We start from the raw sequence: 23,666 nt of genomic DNA, 5'->3' as shown, positions 1-23,666 counted from the left end.
GCCCTCCTGCAGAGGCTGGGCGGGGGGGGCTTCTGGGAAAAGCACCTGTGGTTGCAAAGAACAGAGACCCCTCCCGCTAACTCCAGTCATCCGGGGGTTACTGAAAGGCTGCAGGGAAGTCTCACAGCCCCAGTGGCAGGCAGTTCAGGGAACCAGAAGGAGGAACAGCATCAGAAATGAAGCCTATTCTCCCACACTGAGGGGCCTCCCTCTTCTCATGACTCATGGTCAGTCTTTCTGTCTGTCACCGTGTCTGCAAGTCTCCTGGCACATCTGCTCCCTTCTCCCCGACACCCATCCTCCTGGATCCGCCCAGCCTCCAGCACCCACTGTCTCCCAGCTGTCCTCTTGGGAGAATCTGATTGGCCCCAGGCTAGCCAATGGGCTGGCCGGCTTTGGATCAGGTGTCCAGCCCAGATCCAATCAGCCTTGGCTGGGAGAGGCGTGGGGGTGGGGCAGACAGTGACAGACAGCTAATTCAGGCCAAGGGCAGTAGAGCCCCGTTGCTGCTGTTTTTATTGTGACTATATTCAGGCAACCAGAAGGCAAAAGTCCCTCTCATCCTCACCTGTCTTAAAAGTCAAAATTAAAACCCAGAATACATCCTTGAGCTTCTGGTCCCCCTCCGGCTATGTCACCCCAGTTCTCTGCTTGTCCTTCTCCTGTCCTCACTCCCCCAGCTACCCAAGGTGCCCCATTCCCACCTCTCACCTCCTTCCTGACCTTGAATGTTGGCGTGTCCAGGGGCTCAGTCTCAGTCTACACTCTCCCTGAGAGCGTCCAGTCTGTGGCATTAATGCCCTTTATAAGCCCACGATTCCCTTGGTCCTCCCCTGAGCTCCACGCCAGTATACCTACTGGACATCCCCACCAGGAAGAGCAAGTGACAGCTACCTGTAGTAGTTCCTGGGGCTTCAGGAAAAAACTACCACAATTCAGTGGCTTCAGACAGCACACATTTATGCTCTCACAGTGCTGGAGGCCACAAGTCTGAAATCAAGGTGTGGACATGGTCAGTCCCATGCCTCTCTCCCAGCTCTGGTAGGATGGCTGGAAGCCACTGGTGTTCCTCGGCTTGTCGCCTCATCACTGCCTCTGTCGTCACGTGGCCTTCCTCCCTGTGTGTTCCTGTGTCTCTTCCCGTGACCTTCTCATAAGGACACTAGTCATCAGACCCACCTTAACCCAGTATGATGTCATCGTAACTACTTGCATGTGCAAAGACCCTATTCAAAACGAGGTCACATTCTGAGGTTCCAGGTGGACATGAAATTTGGGGAGATGCTCTTCAGCCCAGGACAGCACCCCCCACATGTAACGTGCCCCAGACAGATCTCTCCGTTTGTTCCTGCCTCCCCTTCACCACGCACCCCCCTTTTCCTTCCCATCTCAGTAATTAGCCCCACAATCCACACGGTTGCTCAGGCCCCACAGCTAAAATTCATCTTGAACCTTCTCTTTCCCTCGTCCTTCCACCAGAAACCCACTTGACCTTGCCTCCAAAATTGTCTTCATCCCCGCCGCCACCTTCCTGGACCAGGTCACAGTGGGTGACCTGGGACAAGTTACCCCTCTGTTTGGCCCCTGTGTTTCCTCTCTTGGTCCACACTGAAGCCAGATAGCCTTCAAAAAAGAATCTTTAAAATTTTTTAACATTGGGAAAAAGTTTTAACATAAGTAGAGAGGATGGTATGATGCACTTCCATTTACCCATCGCCCAGCTTCAACGATGATCAGCTCCTGGCCACTCTTGTGTCACCGCCATCCACAGCCCTCTCTCAGGTTATTCTGAAGCAAACTGCAGACAGCATATGACCAAATCTCTTGAAAACATAAATCAGATCCTGCCCCTTCCCTGCTCACACATCTGGTGGCGCTACTCTAGATAAAAGCCGGGCTCTGTAGCCCAGGGACGACCCTGGGGACCCAGCCCTGCTCCAGGTGTGTGGGGCTCCTGTCTGAGCTAGAGCACCCCATGCTCTGTCTGAGCTTCCACACGTGCTGGTTCCTCTGCCTGAAACACTCGTTTCTCCTCTACCCCTGCCCTGGTCAGCCGGTTCCTGCTTTTCCTGCAGGTCTCCCATTAAATTGTATTTCTCAGAGAGCCCTTCTCTGCCTCCTTGATTTTGCCTCATCCTCCTTGCTCTGTTCCTAGGCCAAGTCACAGTCTGAAATGGTCCTCACTGGTCATGTATTGTTTGCATCCCTCCCCAGATGTAAGCCCCTTGGGTGGGCCCCTGTCTGTCTTGCTCTCCTTCCTGTCCCCGATGCCAGAGCAGGGCACAACGTGGTGAGATGCTTCTGGAAAACAGGCCGGGGACATGTTTTGTGGTTCTTGAATGGGCGTGGCCTCATGTTGCCTAATGAAAACGTGTGCCACTCCCTTCTGCCCCCCTGGTGGGGACATCAGGCAGCTACTTTAGACTTGAAGATACTGGGGTTTTGCTGTTGTTTTATCATCCAGGGGTTTGTGTTATTGTTTTGTGAATCAAATAGCGCCTCGGTGTTATTTTTCCTTGGCATGGGAACGCCCATTGTAAGGGGAAGAGTCAGAAGTCAGAATCAGCTATTTGTTGAGAACTGGCTGTGCAGCTCAAGGCCTGGAGGGAGATTAAGAGGGGCGACGTGCCTCTGGCCTTCAGGAGCCACTGGTGCAGTTGGGGAGACTCCTCCCCAATTAATAATAGCAGCCTTCTGTTATCCGAGGGGCGTCCCAAGGCAGTAACTTTGTGCTTTGGAGTGGGGTAGACACCGTGCGTGCAAGGAGAAGGGGGAAAGCTGTAGGTCAAGGGCTCAGGCCAGGCTTCACCGAGCTTCTGGGATTTGGACGGGGGCAGGGACACAGGGAGTCCCCCGCTTCAGGAGCTTCCGTCACTGCTCCGTGTTGCTGCTGGAAGTCTATGTCTCCCCTCCGTGGAGTCAGGCTGGTTTGGGGGTAGGGAGGCCCTGGCTCTAGAATCTGGAAGTCTGAGGTTTAGGGCTCCTGCTGCCCCAAGTTGCTGGATGATTCTGAGCCTGAGGTCTTCCCCCTGGAGTGGCCACTGTGAGATAGGGAGATAACCGAGATACCCCGTGTTGGGGGGGGGGAGGGGCGGGGCTTGGGTTCTAAAGTTGGCACGTAAGACAGAAATTACATCCTCCCAGGTCGTCCATCTCACCTAAAATCTAGGCTTCAGGGGCTCTCCCCCCGCCCCAAGCTCCTATGGGTTCTCCTGTGCCCCCATGGACCAGGAGGCTGGGAGTTCTGAAAGTCAGAGTGAAGGGTCCTTTTGTAGGGGCTACCAAATGAAGTTGCCCATGAAATTGTGAAGCTGGAGGCTTTTCTTGCCCTTGGGGCCACAGGTATGGTATTTGTGATCAGGCTGTGTGTAGTGTGGGTCCCGGGCAGGGTCGCTGTGCCTGTCATCAGAGGAGGAGCAAGGTGACACGGCCCCTGCAAGGCTGGGGTTGAGGCACAACCGTCAGCCTGTAATTTTCTGGAAGAGACCGAGCAGGGCTGTATTTTAGCACTGGGGCATGCTGCCCTCTTGGGGGGAGAGAGAGAAGACGCATTTGTTCCTTTAGGAAAATTCACAGGAATATGATCACGGGCCAGAGGACATAAAGGTCTCTATAGCTCTTGAACTGCACGAGTATTTCCGGGACGATACTGTGAGTCTACACCATCACCATTACCCTTGCCCGTGTCGGGCGTATTCTTGGTTTTCACACAATAGGCTACGGTGCTAAGCCCTGCCTCTCCTGAACTGCCGCTCAGATTTGCTCTCACCTCGTCTCTCCTTGGCGATGACGGGATGCGCGGGAGGATGCAGACAGAAGACCCTGGCTTCTCCCTATGGAGAGCTTGGTGTCCAGACCCCTCTGGATACCCTGGGCCTTCAGCCTTCTGCTGCCCTCACAGATCTCTTAGGGGAAATCCAAATGCCAGCCTGGATGCCCTGAGAATGTCGGGCTTTGTCAGTGTGTGAAGCGGGTGTTGTGAGGCAGGGACAAAAGTGCTCTTGTGCTTTCGGGAGGCCGGGCGTCCTCGGCGGGGCCTGGGGAGTGGGCAGTGCTGGGGCCGGGTTTGGGGCAGGGCGGTGGGAGGCCTAGTCCGGCCTCCGCTAAGGAGGCCTGGCCGGGAGAATCCTGACCGTATGGATATATTTGAAAACCTCCCATTCAGTCGGTTCTTTGACCTTTAAGACAGGCCTGGGGGCCAGGAATCCTGGGGTCATTTACGGGGGCTTCCTGTATGCAGGATTCTGTGCCTAAAATGAGAAACAGCCCTAGGCTTCCCGATGTGGGGGGGAGGAGCAGGCTTTGGCTCCTGCCCCGGAGCTGCAAGGGGGAGGGCCACCTGGGGGTGACAGAAGGGATCCGGGTGCCCGTTGTCGCCCCTTCCAGGGGCCGGCTTGGGCAGGGTTGCTGCAGTCTCTGCTCTGCCCTTAAACACACCCAGCGGGGACACAGTGAGGGGCGGGCAGCAGGCCCACCCCGCCCCGCCTCCCCAGACCTCCTCTCTTTCCTTCACCTGCTCTCCTGCCTTGTGCACAGAAGATGACCTGCCTCTCTCTCTCTTTTTCTCTCTTCCTCCGGCTTCCTGTCCCTGTGCCCCTCTCTCCTGTCCCCACCTCGCCACCCGCCCCGGGTGGACCAGACCCAGACGCAGCTGGAGCACGCGCGCATTGGCGAGCTGGAGAAACACCTGCTACTGGAGAAGGCGCAGGCCGAGCGGCTGCTCCGAGAATTAGCCGACAACAGGGTAACCGCCGCCACCTCCTGCCACCAGCGCCTTTGCCTGCTGATGCCCCTTCAGCTGCCCTGTTTTTATTATTTTCTCTCTCTCTGGCCGCTCTCCTCACTTTTTTTTTTTTTTCCTTTTGCACCCCTTCTAGGGAGGTTTAGGTTGCCATGACCGTGCTTTGTTTTGTTCAGAAATTGGGGGCTCTTGGGAACATTCTGCCCCTTCTGTGGCCAACCTATCCATGCCTCCCTTCTCCCCAGGCTGGGGAAGGCAGAGGTTGGGAGACTGTGGATCCAGGTTTCTTTAGCCTGGAGGGTCTTAAATAGAATGGCATGCGGGGCCAACCTGAAGGACCTGGGGCAGTGGTGGGCCTTCGAGGGAGTGGGGTGTTCCCAGGGCATGAGACTCGGTGTCAGCCCCAGGGTGTGAGTGGTTCCCGGGCCAGGGAAAGCTCTGCGTGGGAGTGAAGTGCCCCCTGATTCCCAGGGCATGGTTCTAAGTCCAGTCTCCAGACCCTGCTAGCCCCTCCACGCCCATCATGCGTGCCCCGGGGGCTGGGCCCCCATGCAGGCACACATCCAAACAGCTGGTCAGCCCAGCGGACAGCCCAGCTGCAGTTCCCCCGGCCATAGAGTTAAGCAGCCACAGAGCAGAGATTGGGGAAAACCACCGTACACAGGCTGTGGGTGTAGGGTGGGCGACCATTGGTTTCCGCAGGTCGGCCTCAGTACACGAGTGAGCACGTGTGTGCCCGTGAGCGTCTGGAGACACACACACGGGTCCCTGTCCACACACCGGCCTTTGCCAGGTGACTGCGTGTGCAGTACACATGCATGTACACGGAGTCTGCTTGAAGAAACCGACCCAGTCACGGTTGACAGGCTGGAGCCCTCCACACCAAGGCATCTTTCTCTAGGGCTCAACCTGATTAGAAAAACAAAAGCAGGTTTATTGAACTAAAGGTCACCTTCAGAAACAAATTTCTTAAGCTTGTAAAAGATTTAAAACTTTCAAATGTATTGCACCCAAACCTGTGATCACTGACACGGTCGAAGTAGGTTTCTGGTGGGTGGAGCCTCTGATCTCAGAGTTTTCCATCAGAAGGAGGGTCTGGGAGCATTCTTTTTTTTGTTGTTTTCTTCTGCGTTAAACATTAAACCGGACCCTTCTTTGGCCACCCCTTCCAGAAGGCCTCTCTGTGAATCAGCTCATTCCGGCTGGAACTTTGCTAGAGCAGGATAGTACAGAATTCCCTCTGTTGTGTCTGCCCTTTAAAAATAACATGAACTTGAAGAAAGCCATAACCTCAAATAGATGGTTTCCTTTTGCCACCGATTTTTCCCAAACCGCCTAGAGCAGCGGGGACCAGGGAGTCCCCGAGTCACTGGGACACAAGCCGGGGAAGCCTCCCTGGGAGCTGCGGTGGGCAGGGCGGCACTCAGGTGGAGTGGGGCATCCTTCCCTTCTCACGGCCTTCCCCCGTGCCCTCCAGCCGGCCCGCTGACCCTGGTCTCCCTCTCTCCCGGTAGCTGACCACGGTGGCCGAGAAGTCACGGGTGCTGCAGCTGGAGGAGGAGCTGAGCCTGCGGCGCGGGGAGATCCAGGAGCTGCAGCAGTGCCTGCTACACTCCGGCCCGCCACCCGCCGATCACCCCGAGGCCGCCGAGACCCTGCGGCTGCGGGAGCGGCTGCTGTCCGCCAGCCAGGAGCACCAGAGGGAGAGCGGCATGTTGAGGGACAAGTACGAGAAGGCGCTGAGGGCCTACCAGGCGGAGGTGGAGAAGCTGCGGGCGGCCAACGAGAAGTACGCGCAGGAGGTGGTGGACCTCAAGGCCAAGGTCCAGCAGGCCACCAGCGAGAACATGGGGCTCATGGACAACTGGAAGTCCAAGCTGGACTCGCTGGCCTTGGACCACCAGAAGTCCCTGGAGGACCTCAAGGCCACCCTGAACTCGAGCCCAGGTGCCCAGCAGAAGGAGATCGGGGAGCTGAAGGCCGTGATGGAGGGCATCAAGATGGAGCACCAGCTGGAGCTGGGCAACTTGCGGGCCAAGCACGACATCGAGACGGCCATGCACGTGAAGGAGAAAGAGGGCCTGCGGCAGAAGCTGCAAGAGGCCCAGGAGGAGCTGGCCGGGCTGCAACAGCACTGGCGGGCCCAGCTGGAGGTGCAGGCCAGCCAGCACCGGCTAGAGCTGCAGGAGGCCCAGGACCGGTGCCGCGACGCCGAGCTGCGGGGGCGTGAGCTGGAGAAGCTGGACGTGGAGTACCGGGGCCAGGCGCAGGCCATTGCGTTCCTCAAGGAGCAGATCTCCCTGGCCGAGAAGAAGATGCTAGATTATGAGCTGCTGCAGCGCTCGGAGGCCCAGAGCAAGCAGGAGGCCGACAGGCTGCGGGAGAAGCTTCTGGTCACTGAAAACAGACTCCAGGCTGTCGAGTCCCTGTGTTCGACCCAGCACACCAACGTAGGCGGCCACCCCTCCTGCCTGGCTGTGCGGGGACCACGGACGGCAGCGGTCCGGGCTCGAGGGCCTGGCTGGGGAGGGTCTAGGCATCTACTGACCTTTTATTTCCAGTCCAGGGAAGCGTCCTCGTTGCCCCCAGGAGCACGCCGTGCGAGATCGGAGGGCACCTGGCTCAGAGGAGGAGGTCCTTCCATTAGAAGGGCAGCAGGCCCGGGTGACTGTGGGGCCCCAAGGCGGTCTGAGCTGACCTGGCTGGGTCCCCACAGGCCAGGCCTGGAGAGATGTGTATCTAGGCACAGGGAACGGCCTTCTTCCCAGTCCCCAGACACGTCCTCCTGTGCAGGCTCCTGGGCCTCCCCAAGGCACCAGTACCAGATGCACTGGCACTGGGCTGGCAGACGTGTGGAGGGCAAACCCTGCCCATCTCCAAGGCGAGCACCGACCTAGGGGACCCGAGGGCGGCCCCCACCTGCTGGTCCTGATGAGACTGAGCCGCTTTCCCAAGAGTGGGGTGGTCCCTGGAGCGGGACCCTGGAGAGGCTGCTGCCATTGGAATCAGCTTCGCTCCAAATCTAGAAGCCCCAGCTGAGCATGCTGGGGAGGCCAAGACCCCGGGTAGCCTGGGCGTGTGCTCCGGCGGGGGCAGGAAGGGCCTTATGAGTGGCTCTGGGCACCACACCGGGTGCAGGCCCTACGATGCCCTATCTCACCTGGACTCCTTCAAGGTCCATATAGGCTTCGTTTCATAGACGAGCAAACTGAGATTCCGAGGCAGAGTACCTTTCCCAGGTCTTCTTGTCCATCAGTGGCAGAGCTTGTGTCCAGCCCCACTGCCTAAGGGCCAGCAGGGGGTGCCCGGGATGACAAAGTCAAATCTTACACCATAGGACAGCTAGCAGCAAGATCGTTGCCTTTTTATTAGCCGTGGGGGTTCCTGAGCTTCTGGTTCCCTTTGTACACTTAAACCAGCATTTAACAATTGAGCCACAAGTATTCAGGAGTTCCACGTACAGGGGGTGCCTTTTTTTGTAAAAGGAGCTCTGCCCGTGTCACACCTTGAGGTCCCACTGCACCGGCCTTTCTGCCCCCTTCTCCCAGGGAGGGACCAGCAAGTGCTCTCCCAGGATGCTGGGCAGAGAGAAAAGGAAGATCCTCAGGTTAGCTGTGTACGCATGACCTGATTGGCCGCTCGGGCAAGGAGGGTCAGGCCTGGGACCCCAGGACCTGGACTCCTTAGCAGGGGAGGTTTGGGGCTGCTGTGGTTCCACAGGATGGCCTGCCAAGGAGTGGGTGGTGATCTCAGGAATACCCATCTCTTGATTTCCACACACGTGGGGACTTGGTGTGGACCCACATGCCTCCCAGATTCAAAGGTTTAAGTCCAGGGACAACTCAAGTTTTGGTCTCGTGTAGTAAGTACGGGAATTTGGAAAAATTTTAGTGTGTGCCTCATTCTCCCTGCAGTGTGTGTAAATAAAGATCTAGGAAGCTTAGTTAATCGCAACAGACTGAAACCAAAGCAGGACTTGGGATGTATGAGCAGAAGTATGAGGGGCAGGTGGATGGAGGTGACTGCCTGCTCAGGTCTGTGCTTCCCTGGTATGCAGTGCTAGAATCTGGCAAACTGCAGGCTCAGGGGACAGCCAGCTTGGGCAGGAGTCCAGAAACTTCTACCGAAAGGCAGCAAGGAGCCTGCTGATGTTTGCCACGCAGATTTCTTTTTTCCTTGGTTGATCTTTTCTTCTTTGGCTTCTGGATTTATTTTTTTTTAAAGATGTGTTAGAGAGAAAAGAAGTAGCATTTCTTGAAGTCCCTCCAGGAGCCGACCCTGGTGCGTGCCCTGCACACGCTGCCCCGTGGCGGTCAGTTCTTGCTTTATGGACGGGAACCAAGGCTGGGAGTCTTGCCTCTGGATGATGGTGGAGACAGAGTCCCAGGACCAATCTCTGTAGGCATCCCAGGGAAGGAGACATCTGTTTAATATAATAGGCGTTTGCACGAAGGAAAGGGTAGGAGGTGATCACGTGGAAGCTACATAAACAGCCTTCCGGGGCCCTGGGAGCAGAGGGGGTCCTCTTGTCAGGGAAGCTAGCCCAAGGACATCTGTTCCCCCTGCTTCATCGAGCCCCTGAGAGTTTCCTTGAATTGGGGAGAGGTGGGCTGGCTGGGGCTGAGGGCCGAGAGGGGGAGACGAGTGTCCCCCTTACCAGGCTCTCCTTTCAGATGATTGAGTCCAACGACATTTCAGGGGAGAAGACGAGGATGAAGGAGACTGTGGAGGGTGAGTGGCCGCTGGGCCGGATGAGATGCGGGGCTATGGGGAAAGGCTGGGCGGTTCTGCCTCTGAGCTGGGTCCCGCTTTGTTTTGCATCACCTGGCGATTGGTGAGAGCCACCTACTGCGTGCACCAGCCACTCACCCACCAGGGGAAGAGGGCGGAGGCTCAGTTTATTGAAAACCTGATTGTATGTTTGGTTTTGTTATTTTTAAAATAGGTATAAAGTTCAGATTGTTCAAAGGGCATATGGTGAAGCATCCTCTATCCCCTACCTAGTTCCCTCCGCAAAGGCACGATGTTGGCCAACTCATGTCTCTTTTCCAGAGATGGTTTATGCACATACAAGCACAGAGGTAACACAGATGGTGCCACACTTCCCACACTATTCGGGCCCCTTACTCTTTTTTTTGGCCACGCCATGCGGTTTGCGGGATCTCAGTTCCCTGACCAGGGATTGAACCTGGGCCACGGCAGTGAAAGTGTGGAATCCTAACCACTAGACCACGAGGGAACTCCTTCGGGCCCCTTACTTCTTTTTGCCCATTTAATAATGGATCTTGGAGACTGCTCCCTGTCACCACATTCTTTTGTATGGTGCAGAATATTCCATCGTGGAGCTACCGTCGTGTATTTAGCTGATGGATCACGGGTTGTTTCCAGTTTTTGTCTGTTACAAACCCTGCTGCAGGAAATTACCTTGCCCTCCATCAGGCTCAACCCGGGCCATCGGCAGTGAAAGCGCAGAGTCTTAACCACTGGACTGCCAGGGAATTCCCAGGGCTCAACTCATTTTTTTTTTTTTTTGCGGTACGCGGGCCTCTCACTGTTGTGGCCTCTCCCGTTGCGGAGCACAGGCTCCGGACGCGCAGGCTCAGCGGCCATGGCTCACGGGCCCAGCCGCTCCGCGGCATGTGGGATCTTCCCGGACCGGGGCACGAACCCGTGTCCCCGGCATCGGCAGGCGGACTCTCAACCACTGCGCCACCAGGGAAGCCCCTGGGTTTATTATTTTTAAAATGTATTCCATGGTTTCCTCTAGTACCTTTTTAAGTTCCATTTTCTATGTTTAAATCTCTGATCCATCTAGAATTCTCTCTTCTATAAGGTGTGAGGTAAGGATCCATTTTTATTTTTTTTCCCCAAGAGTACCCACTTATGCCAGTACCAGTTTTGAAAACCTCATCTCCTGCCTCCACTGATTTGAATTAACCATATTGACCATCTTTAAATTCCATCGGGTAATTGGCTCTATTTCTAGACTTCCGATTCCTTTCCAATGACTTGTCTGTCTCTTCATGTGCCATTTCTACAGTGTTTTGAAGCTTTGTTTATATTTCAGTTACTGGCAGGGCTAGTCTTCCCGTTCTGGTTTTCCAAAATTCTCTCGGCCATTCTTTTTTTTTTTTTTAATCGAGACAAAATTAACGTAATTAAAATTAAAATTAACGTAAAATAAAATTAACCATTTTAAAGCAAACAATTCAGGGGCGTTAATACATTCACAGTTTCGTGCAACCGCCTCCTCTATGTAGTTCCCAGACCTTTTCGTCACTCCAAGAGGAAGACGCATATACAGTATCAGTCACTGTCTACTTTCTCCTCACTGCGGCTGCTGACAGCTGCTAGTCTGCTTTCTGTCTCTGTGGATTTGCCCATTCTTGATGTTTCATATAGATAGAACCATACAATATGTGGCCTTTTATGTCTGGTTTATTTCACTAGGCATAATATATTCAAGATTCATCTGTGCTACAGCACATGTCAGTGTTTCATTCCTGTTTATAGCTGAGTAATGTTGGCATCGTATGCATCGCCGCATTTTGCTTGTCCATTCACCTGTCGATGGGCATTTGGGTTGCTTCCACCTTTTGGCTCCTGTGAATAGCGCTGCATGCGCAGGTACTTGTTGAGTACCTGTTTTCAGCTCTTTGGGGTATATACTTAAGAGCAGAATTGTTACGTCATATAGTAATTGTGTGTTTAACTCTTTGAAGAAGTTTTTTGCCAGACTCTCTTGGCTAGCCTTGCTTACTTTTTCCAAGCGATTTTAGAATCAATTTATCTAGCTACACAAAAATTACAATCTGGCTGGTATTTTTATTGGTATCGTGTCAGATTTATAAATTAACTTACAGAAAGTTAATACTTTCTAGCACTTTCCGTGAATCTTTTTCATGACTGTTCTGAGGCTGTCCAGTATTGAATGCACATGGCCAAGTGACCTGGGCACCATTACTATCCCCATTCTTCACTTGAGGAAGCTGAGACTCTTGAGAGTTAAGTTGCCCAAGACCACATAGTATTGGTGCCTCTTCTTCAGGGTGGGTTACCCAGAGGGACCACTGGAATGAGGAAGAACTTGGACTCCTGAGGCCAAGAGTGGCCCCATTTTAGGGTTTTGATGGAAGGGCCACCCCCTCACCCACTGGACCGCGGTGTTGGCCCTGGAGTATTGATGGCCCCTCATCTCTCCCTTCACCCCAGGCCTGCAGGACAAGCTGAACAAGAGGGACAAAGAGGTGACAGCCTTAACATCCCAGACCGAGATGCTCAGGGCCCAAGTAAGTGGTAAGTCTCCCTCCTTCAAGGCAGATGCGGGGAGCTTTCTTTGGGCCGTGTTCCAGTCCAGCAGGGGGTGGGTGGTACTGCGTCAGGGTGCCCTCCCCAACTCTGCCTTGAGGAGAAGGCGGCCTGGCCCAGTTCACATGCACTGGGCTTCCACCTGGACAGCAGTGAATGGGGAGCAGTAGCCCACACTCGGTCCATAATAGAATTGGGGGCCCCAGCCAGCTTCTCTCCTCAGAGAGAGGTTCCCTGTGTTCCCTGTGTTCTGAAGCTGCATCGCTAGCTCTCCCTTTCTGGGCTTGAAGACTCTTGGGTTTCAGTCTCTCTACCTTTTGCTACAGTATTTGTGCGCCAGCCCCTAGAAGAAATACCAGGATTCCAGAATCAGGGAGAAGGTCTTTGGCCAGAGCAGAAAGCAAGGCACAGGGAGAATGAGGCCAGAGGGGAGACTGGGGAGAGACGGGGGGGTCTGGAATTTGTGACTTGGTGACAAACTGGCCCTGCTTCTTGTCCGCCAGAATGCCATTGGTGGTGTCCATGAGACGGCCCCCATCCTGGGAAATGGTTCCCACCCCCACTCCTATCCAGTTCCCATCACGTTCACGTGGCATAATTGGTCCCGACAAAGGTCAGTTGACCTCAGATTCCTCCGGGGCCAAGGTGAAGTTTAAGCTTTTCCTTGTCCAGGCAACAGTGTAAATACCCGGGCCCTGTCTCGGGAAGGGTGGACTGCTTTCCTGACACCAGAGGGCCCGGCTACTGTGTGGAAGCTTTGGTCTGCTTTTCGTAGTAGCTGTTCTCGGCCCCTCGCTGCCTGGCCCTACAGGACGAGAGAGGCCCACTCAGTGAAGTGTGTCCCTGTGACCCCTGGGAAACCTGCTCCTTGCCCGGGCCTTGGCCCCCAGGTGGGATAGATTCCCACGGTGATCCCAGCGCTCTCCCTCCTTGCCCTGCCGGCTGGCCCTTAGCACTGGAGAGCAAGTGCAGGTCGGGAGAGAAGAAGGTGGATGCCCTCCAGAAGGAGAAACGGCGCTTGGAGGTGGAGCTGGAGGCCGTGTCCCGGAAGACCCATGACGCCTCGGGCCAGCTGGTTCTCATCAGCCAGGAGCTGCTCAGGAAGGAGCGGTGAGTCAGCCGTGGGCTGTGTGTTCAGACCTGCCTGACCCTCACTCCACCCAGTTAATATTAGCCAGTCTTCTCCCGAGGTGGGGCAGGGATAGACCCGGTGGACAGATGGCTGGCATCACCGATGATCACCATACCGTGCACTGCTAAGCTCCGATGAAGCCTCAGAATCCTTCTTAACACAGTTCTCCAAGCAGAGCTTATAGGAAAGCTTAGTGGTTCCCAAGCATCCTGGGCCCAGGGACTTCTTGAAACTCTTAAAAATTATTGAGGATTCCCACCACCTCTTCCTTGAAGCTCTTCTTGGTTGATGTAGGCCACCGTGAGCTCCTCCGTGCTTCTGTGGTACTTAGGATGGGAGTGGGAGATCAGCAGATTAAACAAGTAGAGATTTATTTTCCTCACATAACAAGAAATCTGGAGGTAGCTGTAGCTGGCATTTGGTTCAGTGGCTCAAGATATCAGTGCCAACACCTTTGTTTTCTTGGGTTCTGCTAGACTCTCCCTTGTGGTTGCAAGGTGGCTGCTGAAGCTCCAGCCATCAGGAGCCATCATTCCTAGCAGGAAGAAGGAGGAAAGGGAAAGGGTCAGTGCCAGCAGACTTCCACTTTGTTCTCAACTACCCATGGCCATCTAGAGAGGGAGTTTTCCCCTCCTCTATAGTAGATGCAAGCAAGGGAAAGAGCTTAGAAGGTGTGTGTTCTTTTCTCCCGTGCTGTGCCCATGGAAGACATTGCTACTTGATCACTGCACTCTTTTTCTGCAAAGCCCAGAATCGTTCTCACCACAGTACTCCAGGCAGCTACTGCCAGTTGATTAAGAGTTGACATAGGAAATAAAACTTATTTGACATCAGGCATTTAAAATGTCTTGCCACATGAGCTCTCTTGGATAAATGTTTTTTTAATTTAACTTTATTATTATTTTTTATTTTGAGATAACATTGATTTATAACATTATATAAGTTTCATATGTACATTATATTTCTACTTCTCTATTATTTAGTTTTTAATTAAACAAATACTATATTCTCTTTTTTAAATTTATTTTATGGAAGTATAGTTGCTTTACAATGTTGTGTTGATTTCTGCTCTACAGCCAAGTGATTCAGTTATACGTGCATATACATTCTTTTTCATATTGTTTTCCACTATGGTTTATCACAGGATATTGAATATAGTTCCCTGTGCTCTACAGTAGGACCTTGTTGTTTATCTATATAATAGTTTGCATTTGCTAATCCCAAACTTCCAAATATTCTCTTTTTTTAAAAAAAACTTCAAAATCATTCTAAGAAAGGCTAAGTCCTCTTGACCATACCATCCCCGAATCCTGGCCCCTCTCGGGTTGTGGTTGGATGGTTTCGGGCCTTGTATTTCCTCTCTGGCCCCTCCTGGCACAGATGCTGTCTTAGTAGCCAGCGTCCCCCCTCAGGGTGGCCAGTCGCCAGGCACTTGGCAAATTGCGGAGCGCGGGAGGAGAGGGGCCCATGTGAGTGCAGGTGTTCTGTGCGCCCCCCGCCCCCTCCAGGAGCCTGAACGAACTGCGTGTGTTGCTTCTGGAGGCCAATCGCCACTCCCCAGGGCCTGAGAGGGACCTGAGCCGCGAGGTCCACAAGGCCGAGTGGCGGATCAAGGAGCAGAAACTCAAGGATGACATCCGGGGCCTGCGGGAACAGCTCACCGGGCTGGTACGTGGGGAAGGGGGCGGCCTGGGGATGGCGGACACCAGGGAGGGGCTGGGGCTATCTGCTGTCAGCCATGGAGACTGGTGACGTCCTGGAGCCACCCCAGGGATAGCCAAGTCACAGAGAGCGTTCAAAATCCCCTAGAACCACAGGCAGGGTCAGTGAAGTACCTGGTGAGGGGCTGTGGGCGGCCCCTTTTGTAGATATTGTGGTCGGCTGTGTGTCTGTCTGGGTGATGCAGTGCAGAGGAAGACTTCCTAAGAATCTCACCAGTCCAGAAGTGGGATGGGCTACCGGCAGGTGGTGAGCTCACCATCCAGAGAAGTAATCAACCAGAAACCAGCTCCTTGTTCAGGGTCCAACAGTGGCGATTCATGCGTCCATCTCAGGAAGGAGAGGGGAACAGGGGCCTGACTGAGCAGAGTCTCCAGAGGTGGGGGTACGGTAGGCGAGTGATGCTGGTAGCACAGGACGGAACCATCCCACTCCATCCCCCTGTGGTCAGCCTTCAGGACGAGCCTGTGGCCAGTTTCTAGGCCTGGTCAACTCCAGAGCGTTGACAAGATAGGGTCTGGGAGGACGGGACGGCTGTCAGGGGAAGCTGCTCCAAAGCCCCTTGCTGCCCTCCCACCCAGCCACACAGGCTCAGCCACGCTGGAGGAGATGGAAGGAGAAGAGGGACCTGCAGCCATGGAAGCAGCCCTGGGCCTACAGGGTTAAGGGAGAAGGGTATCACTCTGGCTGCACCCAACTGTGTGTGTGTGGACCACCGGGCCCAGCCGCCCTGCGGCCTTTCAGTCCTGGCAGGTCTGGCCAGCAGGGGGTTGGTTACAGAGCCCTCCGTGGTCCTCGTGGTGCTGTGAGCCTGGGCGTAACTCAGAAGCCAAGGCCCCGAGGCTGGTGTGGATTTGGGGGCTCTGATTCCAAGGCTTTCCCAGAGCCGCGTGGAGGGGGCAGAGCCGCGCTGACTGTCTCCGTGGGCCACAAGCTGGTCAAATTGACACGTGACTGGCTGCCCCTTACCCTAGGAGAGCCTCTCCCATGTCCCCCTGCACTGTCCTCAGTGCCACGGAGCTGCCCCCCTGGGAGAACTAGGGACAGGCTTCGTGGTTAGAAAACCTCCGGAACGAGGAAGGTTTGGGTGGAGAGGGAGGTTTGGGTAGAGGGTCAGAGCAGAGCAGAAGGACCCTGGAAGCACCGGCCCAGGGAGGACAGTGCAGGGAAGCTTCGTGTGGGAGTGAGGAGGCTGGTCTGCCCACAAGGCAGGTGCATCTCCAGGTACCATGGTGGGCTGCAGAGCACTTGGAAGGGAAGGGAAGGCATGTCCTGTTGGGGCAGGGGAGGGTTCTGAGGAGAGGTTCGGGGATGAGGCTGTAGGTCTAGAGGTGAAGAGGAGGGACCCACATAAACAGTGTGGAGGGAGGCGGCGGGGTGCAAGAAGGAAAGAGGGGGAGGAGGGGTCCTGGGTTTCAGGAACTGAAGAATATGGAGCATCTGACAGAGCCCGGGAATTCAGGGTGGGGGCCAAGGAAGATGCTTCAGAGAGGACCCTTAGGTGAGGGAGGGAGGCCTGCGGGGCATCCTGGTGATTCTCAGGCCTGACCCAGAGATGAGGCGGGACACATGAGTTTCCGGCCTAAAGGAGAGACCACCCTCCTGCAACACGTACACGCATGCACACGCTCTTCCTCTCTCCTACTGCTTCCAGGACAAAGAGAAATCCCTGTCGGATCAGAGGCGCTACTCCCTCATCGAGCCGTCCTCGTGCTCGTCACCGGAGCTCCTGCGGCTGCAGCACCAGCTAATGAGCACAGAGGATGCCCTGCGGGACGCGCTGGACCAGGCTCAGCAGGTGGAGAGGCTCATGGAGGCTATGAGGGGCTGCCCCGATAAGTCCCAGGTGAGCTGGGTCTCAGCCAGGTCCTGAGGGGAGAGACTCCGCCCTGCGCCCTGGGAGTCCCAGCCCAAGGGGTACATGGCTTTATCCTGAGGAGCTCAGACTAAGGGCGGAGATGCCCTGAGAGCCTGTGTTTCCTGGGGCGTGTCCTGGGACCCCTATGCTGATGGGTTCTGCTCAGAGTTTGGATCCTGAGATGATCCTGTTGGGAAACCCTCGCCATCTAGTGGACAAACCAGGAAATGCTGCCTGGTGAACCTTGCTCAGCATCTTGCCCTCGACTCTTACAGGCCACCGGCAATTCCGGTTCTGCAAATGGCATCCACCAGCAAGACAAGGCCCACAAACAAGAGGTAAGGGGCACCCTGGCCCCGGGGAGATGCTCTGCCACTCCCACGGCCCTCCCGTACAGGCCGACTTCTCTGGAGAAAAACTTTGAAAAGCCACCAAAAATACACAGATACATCGTGCAAGAGGCTTTACAATAGGGTCGCTCACAGAGTGGAGCCAATGCAGTCAAACTTGATTCAATTACCATCCTGCTCTTTTAACCTTGTTTCTCTTTCAAAAAAAAAAAAAGAAAACCTTTTATTATAAAGTAATACATGCCTACTGGGCAACTTTTGGGGAAAAAAAGTAAAAATATATAAAGAAGAAAATACTGGGAATTCCCTGGCGGTCCAGTGGTTAGGACTCCATGCTTTCACTGCCATGGGCCTGGGTTCAATCCCTGCTTGGGGAACTGAGATCCCACAAGACACGCAGCGAAGCCAAAAAAAAAAAAAACCAGTAGCCCTTCTACCCAGAGATGACCAAGGTTAACATTTTTAAGTGATATCCTTCCTCAACTTTGCTAAGCATGTACATGTGTGTATGTGTATGGATGTACAGTCAATCCTCACTGTTCCGTATTTGCAGACTTACCTACTTGGTAACATTTATTTGTAACCCCAAACTCAATACTCATAGCACTTTCCTGGTCATTCGTGGACATCCATGCAGAGTGGAGAAAAAATTTAATCACTGGACATGCATGTTCCCAGCTGAGCTCATACAAAACACCGTGCTGCCTTCTTGTTTAGCTCGTTCTGCAAACAAGTGTCCTTTTCACGGTCTATTTAGTGACATGTTTTTTTCATGCTTTTTTTCTTGGTGATTTCCGCCATTTAAAATGGTCCGCAAGTGTCTTGCTGAAGAGCTGTCTAGTGTTCCTAAGTGCAAGAAGGCTGCAGTGTGCCTTCCAGAAAGTACTTTAGAGAAGCTTCATTCAGGCATGCGTTACGGTGCTGCTGTCCTCGAGTTCATTATTAATGAGTCAACAATATATATTCAGTGAGGTGTCTTTAAACAGAAGCACACATGAAACATGGTTACATATTGATCAATCAACGAAAATGTCAGACCAGAGGTTTGCAGTAACTTTGTATTTCCACTGGGAGCAATGGTTCAGTATTTGCTGATTCCGCATCTGTGTGATTCTGTAGAATAGAACTCCTGCAAATAATTATTATATGTATATGTATGTGTCTGTAGATGTGTGTACACATTAAGTTTTAAAAAAAATTTATTGAAGTATAGTTGACACTTAGACATTAACTTTTTATTTGGAAATAATTTCAAGCTGACAAAAAAGTGGCAAGAATAAAATTAGCACCTAGAGCATCAGCTCTCCTTTTCCCCAACATAACATGTTGTTAATCTTTTGCCCCATTTGCTTTATCTTTTGTTCTCTATGTGTAGATGTGTGTGTTATATGCATGGAGTATTCTTCTGAACCATTTGAGTATAATTGCATGTGTCATGGTCCTTAATACTTCAGTCCATATTCCTGAGAAAAAGGACGTGATTTTACATAAACACAGTACAATTCACAATCTCAGCGACTTCCCTGGTGGCACAGTGGTTAAGACTCCACGCTCCCAATGCAGGGGGCCTGGGTTTGATCTCTGGCCAGGGAACTAGATCCCACATGCATGCCACAACTAAGAGTTTGCATGCCACAACTAAGGAGCTGGTGAGCCGCAACTAAGGAGCCTGCCTGCCACAACTAAGGAGTCCATGTGCCACAACTAAGGAGCCCACCCCCCGCAACTAAAAGGAGCCCACGTGCCACAACTAAGGAGCTGAGAGCTACAACTAAGGAGCCCGCCTGCCACAACTAAGACCCTGCGCAACCAAATAAATAAATATTTTTTAAAATTAAAAAAAAAAATCTCAGCAAATGGAATGCTGATATGAGATTTATATCCAATCACTCTCCATACCCAATTTCTTCACTTGACCGGGGAATGTCTTCAAAGCTCTTTCCCCCTCAGTACAGGATCCAGTCTAAGGTTGAGTCAGCTCATTGCATTTACTTGTTATGTCTCTTTAGTCTGCTTGAATCTAGAACATTTCCTCAGCTTCACTTTGATTTTTATGACATTGATATTTATTTATTTATTGGCTGCGTTGGGTCTTCGTTGCTGCACGCAAGCCTTCTCTAGTTGCAGTGAGCGGGGGCTACTCTATTGCGGTGCACGGGCTTCTCACTGCGGTGGCTTCTCTTGTTGCGGAGCACGGGCTCTAGGCGCACAGGCTCAGTAGTTGTGGCTCACGGGCTCTAGAGCGCAGCGTCAGTAGTTGTGGCGCACGGGCTTAGTTGCTCCGCGGCATGTGGGATCTTCCCAGACCAGGGCTCAAACCCGTGTCCCCTGCATTGGCAGGTGGAGTCTTAACCACTGCGCCACCAGGGAAGTCCCGACATTGACGTTTTTGAAATACAGTCCTCCCTCCTTTTTTAATAGAAGATTCCTCCTTTGAGGTTTGTCCGATGGCTCCTGCTGCTCAGAGCCTGGTTCTACAACTGAGGCTGGAATACACAGTCAGTGCCACGTTTTCCTCCGGGCATCACGACTGCGGTGTGTGATGTCCATCTGCCCTTCATTCCTGAGTGAATCTTGATCACCTGGTCAAGGTGTTGTCTGACTCCTCTGCTGTATAGTTGCCGGTTATTTCCTAACGAGCATTCGGTGGAGACCCTGGAAGACCTTGTGAATCCTCTGTTCCTCACCCAGATGTCCCCTGGATTCATCATCCATTCATGAATCTTGCCTGAGCCGGTCTTTACTGTGATGGTTGCAAAGTACCATATAAATTACTATACTGTATTGTATTGTATTATTATTATTTGTTTGGACACACCGCGGAGCTTGTGGGATCTTAGTTCCTCCACCAGGGATCAAACCTGGGCCCCCTGCAGAGGAAGTGCGGAGTCCCAACAACTGGACTGCCAGGGAATTCCCTAAATTATTTTAATGGAGTAGGTAGTGTGCTCTATATTCAATTTCACCTCTTGTTTTTTTTCACTGAATATTTTCTCTCTTCGTTAAGCAGTCTTTGTAAAGTCTGTTTTATAAAATTGTGGGTGGAAAATTTGTTTCCTAAAACTTCATGGGCCTGACTCCCTTGCTGGGAATGTCTTTGCTGTGTTGTGTTTTAAGAGGGTGCCTGGTGGCCTCCACCCCACAGTTAGCCACTGGCATTCACCCACAGTGTTAGAGAGCCCACCTGGGGCCCAGGTACTAGCCCGATTAGGCTCTGTCCCTGGCTCGCTGTGTGACCTTTGGGCCAGTGAGGCTGGAGCACAGGAAGGAAGCCTTGTCCTTCCAACTTGGCCAGTGGGACCACGGCCGCAGGCGCTCATGTAGAGACAGGAGAACCTTGGCCACAGCACCTGCCGAGGGCCTGGCCCTGTGAGTGAGAAGCAGAGAGAAAGATGGGCGCGGGGAGGAGGGAACCCTGCACAGGACCTGAGAGCAGGGTGGAGGCACGGAGCTGTAGTGGGACGTGGTGGGGTTGTGTCTGCAGAGGAGCTGCCTGTACCAGGCACCCTGGGAGTTGATGTCCAGACCTTGTGCGGTTTTGTCCTGCAAGGCACACGGGGGTCATCCTGGTTTACAGACGCGAAAACTGAGGCTTGGGGTCCCAGCACCAGTTTTCCTTTTCTCGGATCCAGCCTCCGTGCAGGCCCTCAGAGCTGTCTGTAAAACCCACCTGCTCTCGCCTCTTCCCCTTAATCCTCATAAACTGCTCCCACCCGGCCTCCTGTCTCACCATGGCCTAAACACACAGCGAAGAGACTGCTCCTGCCTCGGGGCCTTTGCACGTGCTATTCCCTTTACCTGGCCCAGGTGGGTCTCCTCCCCCAGCCCCACCCCACCCCCGCTGCCGCTTGTCCCTCTGCCCACTGAGACACTTGCTGACCAAGCCCGTTCTCTCTCCAGGACAAGCACTGACCCTGAGGGACACTGTGGAGCTGCCCGGTCCACACCAGAGCCCCTCCAGCCTGCCCCAGCGGCGCCACCTCCAGGCAGGGGCTAGGACTGTCGCTTTGGAGAAGAGAACAGTGTAACAATAACGTACCCACCGCCGCGGACAATCCCCTACCCCGACCCCCCTGCCGGACCAGGAGGCTTCCTCAAGCGCGACCTTCCACAGAAGGCGGTACAGCCCCGGCCTGGCCCCCGGGACCTTAAGCCTGGACGCCCTGGACACCCTGGACACCCCGGCGGTTTCTGGAGTTGGTTTGGGGCGGCCGAGGTGATCCGGCCAGGCCCCCTCCCCAGAAGGAGCTGCCCTGAGGACCATCGTGGCCCTCTGGGCACATCCCTGCCCTCCCTTTCTTCCCCTTCTCCTGGGTCCCTCTCAGACCCCAGAGCCATTGTTCCGGGAAGGGGCCAGAGGAGGGCTCCAGCTTCTCCTTCCGGCACCAAGGAGGGAAGTCCAGCCCTTAGGAGCCGGGTGGGGGACCCCCTTTTCTGCAGCTGCTTCCAGGCCAAGGCAGTCCCCAGGGCTTCTTGTCCCCGCATACTGAGCCTCTTTCGTGCAGTGGTACAAGCTCCCTTCAGCCCGTCTGCCCAGTGAGGCCCCAGGTTCAAAGTGCTTGGGAGGCAAGGCCCTTCGTTCCCACCCTGACCCCAACGCACACACGGCTCCGAGCTGCTGGCCGGAGGGTAGTCACCAGGGCCGGGAGCCACAGTATTAGGAAAGTCTGGAAGCCCCTCTCCTTCCTGCACCCCCTACCCCCAGTGACCTGGCTTGGAGCTGGGGCAGGGCGGCCCCAGGGGGGGCCCAGGACCAGGGCTCTGGGTATGTTTTGATCGGTCAGTAATATGCTGTCCCCTGGGTTGACTTGATGTTCCGAAACCGGGCCTGCCACCTGCACTCACCCATGCAGACCCCGACACATACACCCACTGACCCTTGGCACACACACACTCAGAGGGGTCATGCGTGCACACGTGCCATGTAGGTGGGACTTTTGCAGTCAGCCACACTCAGACCATGTGGACGCTCACCCTCGGGTTCCAGGACCAAGCCCCAGGCCTGGCAGGGCCGTGACCACCAAATGCTCCTGCGACCTCACCGTGCACATACACAGCCGGGTGCACATGGGTGAGCCTTCGGGGGGCGTGGCCACACAAGCACGGGAACACACAATCCAACAGCCCCCTTTCGGTGGTACAAGGCATCTGCCTTGGGCTTTCTAAGCCCTGTCTTCTGTAGCCAAGAAAAGAGCCCAAGGATGATTGGGACAAGAAAAATCTCCCTGCCTCCCCCGCTTCCCCTCGAGCCCTGCCAAGTTACTCCAGCCTCATGCATAGTGGGAAAAGACAGCGTCTGCCCAAAGCCCCCACTCTTAGAGCTGGAGGGCCCATGGGTGACTGCCTTGTACCCTGCAGCGTCTCTGTGGAGGGCCTCCCCTCCTCCCCCAGCTCAGGGAGAGTGCTCACAGGGGCCTCTCCCACTAGGGGCTAGAGGGGGGGATCTGATGGCCCATCACGGTGTTCCTGAATTGTACCAGGACAGGTATGCAGTCGGTGCCCTGGGAGCAGCCCAGGTAGCCTCTGAGTGCTCCTGGGTACAGGTGGGTGGTGTTCACGTCCCTGCCCCAAAGCAGCCCATCCTGGGGATGGCCAGTTAGTCCCATCGGCCCCCTCCCCTCTCCCCGTTGGCTTTTGGTAGCTCTTGCATGCGGTTTTATTAACAACGGTCTAGGAGCAATGCTGTAGTGGCTTAACCCAGAGTCAAATTCTACTCTTTCCAGCAGTCAGGCAGCCGCCCTGCCCACTGGAGATTAGTCTACTAACAGCCAAAAGCCCACACCGGGAGGGGCTGAGCCCCCGGGGCGGGCTGGCGGGTGGCGAGTGCTTTCCCTGTGAGCATCTGCGCCTGCCCGGTGTGCGCTCAGCCAGGCCCCCTCCCCAGGTCCTCCCGCACCCTTCCCTTCCCCAAAGTGGAATTGTTGAAGTGTGGCGAGTCCGTGCTCGAGACAATAAAGCTTGTGACTGAGGTCCAGGACCCCTGCAGTTTCTGCTTCTCTCTGTGGGTTCCCTGGGCTCCCCCGTCCTCTCTCAGCTCACTGGCACCCTGGTGCCAGGAGTGTGTCTCGATCCTGTTCCTGGTGGACTGCCAGCTAATTCTTACTCAGGTGTGAATGGCTGATGAGAGCCTCAGAGGGCCTGGTCTGGCTGCCATGTCCAAGGAGAGGGAGCTCAGCAAGAACAGGCAGAGAACCAGAGATGGGGGGCAGCAGCGGAGGCCAGGCAAGGTTGCCAGAGAGGTCTGGGGGGTTGGATTTGAATCTGTTGGAGGTATAAGTGGGCCCACAAGGAACAATCGAAAATACAAAATAGTATGTACAAAATAGTGATGGATCAGCTAACACAAGTTTGATGCGTTTGGTGAGAACACTTAAGACTTCAGTGAGCTAATCCTGTCTCCTGCAGCAAGGTGTCTATGGATCGGATGGTCAAAGTTTTGCAAGCTTTATGGTCATTTTGCAGGCTGTGCAGTTGAGGGTCCTCCCCCCACCCCCATGGAGACTGAACAAGGCTCTCGAGGTTAACAGCTGAACGTACCCAGAAGCTTTGTGCTCCTTC

The 23,666-nt window shown here is 54.3% G+C and overlaps 1 protein-coding gene across 5 annotated transcripts in view; it reads left to right on the top strand.

The window, feature by feature from the left end:
* Positions 1-23,085, top strand: part of CLIP2 (CAP-Gly domain containing linker protein 2) — a 75,738-nt gene extending 52,653 nt beyond the window's left edge. Inside the window, exons 9-17 of one of the 5 annotated variants that reach the window (XM_024747233.1) lie at positions 4,640-4,744; positions 6,256-7,191; positions 9,415-9,472; positions 11,954-12,037; positions 13,003-13,159; positions 14,690-14,849; positions 16,555-16,746; positions 17,034-17,096; positions 21,009-23,085. In XM_024747233.1, coding sequence (XP_024603001.1) covers positions 4,640-4,744; positions 6,256-7,191; positions 9,415-9,472; positions 11,954-12,037; positions 13,003-13,159; positions 14,690-14,849; positions 16,555-16,746; positions 17,034-17,096; positions 21,009-21,020 — 1,767 coding nt within the window. In that variant the 3' untranslated portion in view covers positions 21,021-23,085. Of the gene's footprint in view, positions 1-4,639; positions 4,745-6,255; positions 7,192-9,414; positions 9,473-11,953; positions 12,038-12,552; positions 12,663-13,002; positions 13,160-14,689; positions 14,850-16,554; positions 16,747-17,033; positions 17,097-21,008 lie in introns of those variants that run through there. The other 4 variants (XM_024747234.1, XR_003003530.1, XR_003003531.1 and 1 more) reach the window with 4 other exon arrangements.
* Positions 23,086-23,666: the final 581 nt, after the last annotated feature.

The sequence above is a fragment of the Neophocaena asiaeorientalis genome, unplaced genomic scaffold (assembly GCF_003031525.2).
Source record: "Neophocaena asiaeorientalis asiaeorientalis breed wild unplaced genomic scaffold, Neophocaena_asiaeorientalis_V1.1 scaffold607, whole genome shotgun sequence".
Classification (NCBI taxonomy): Eukaryota; Metazoa; Chordata; class Mammalia; order Artiodactyla; family Phocoenidae; genus Neophocaena; species Neophocaena asiaeorientalis.
This window is presented reverse-complemented; position numbering and strand designations above follow the sequence as displayed.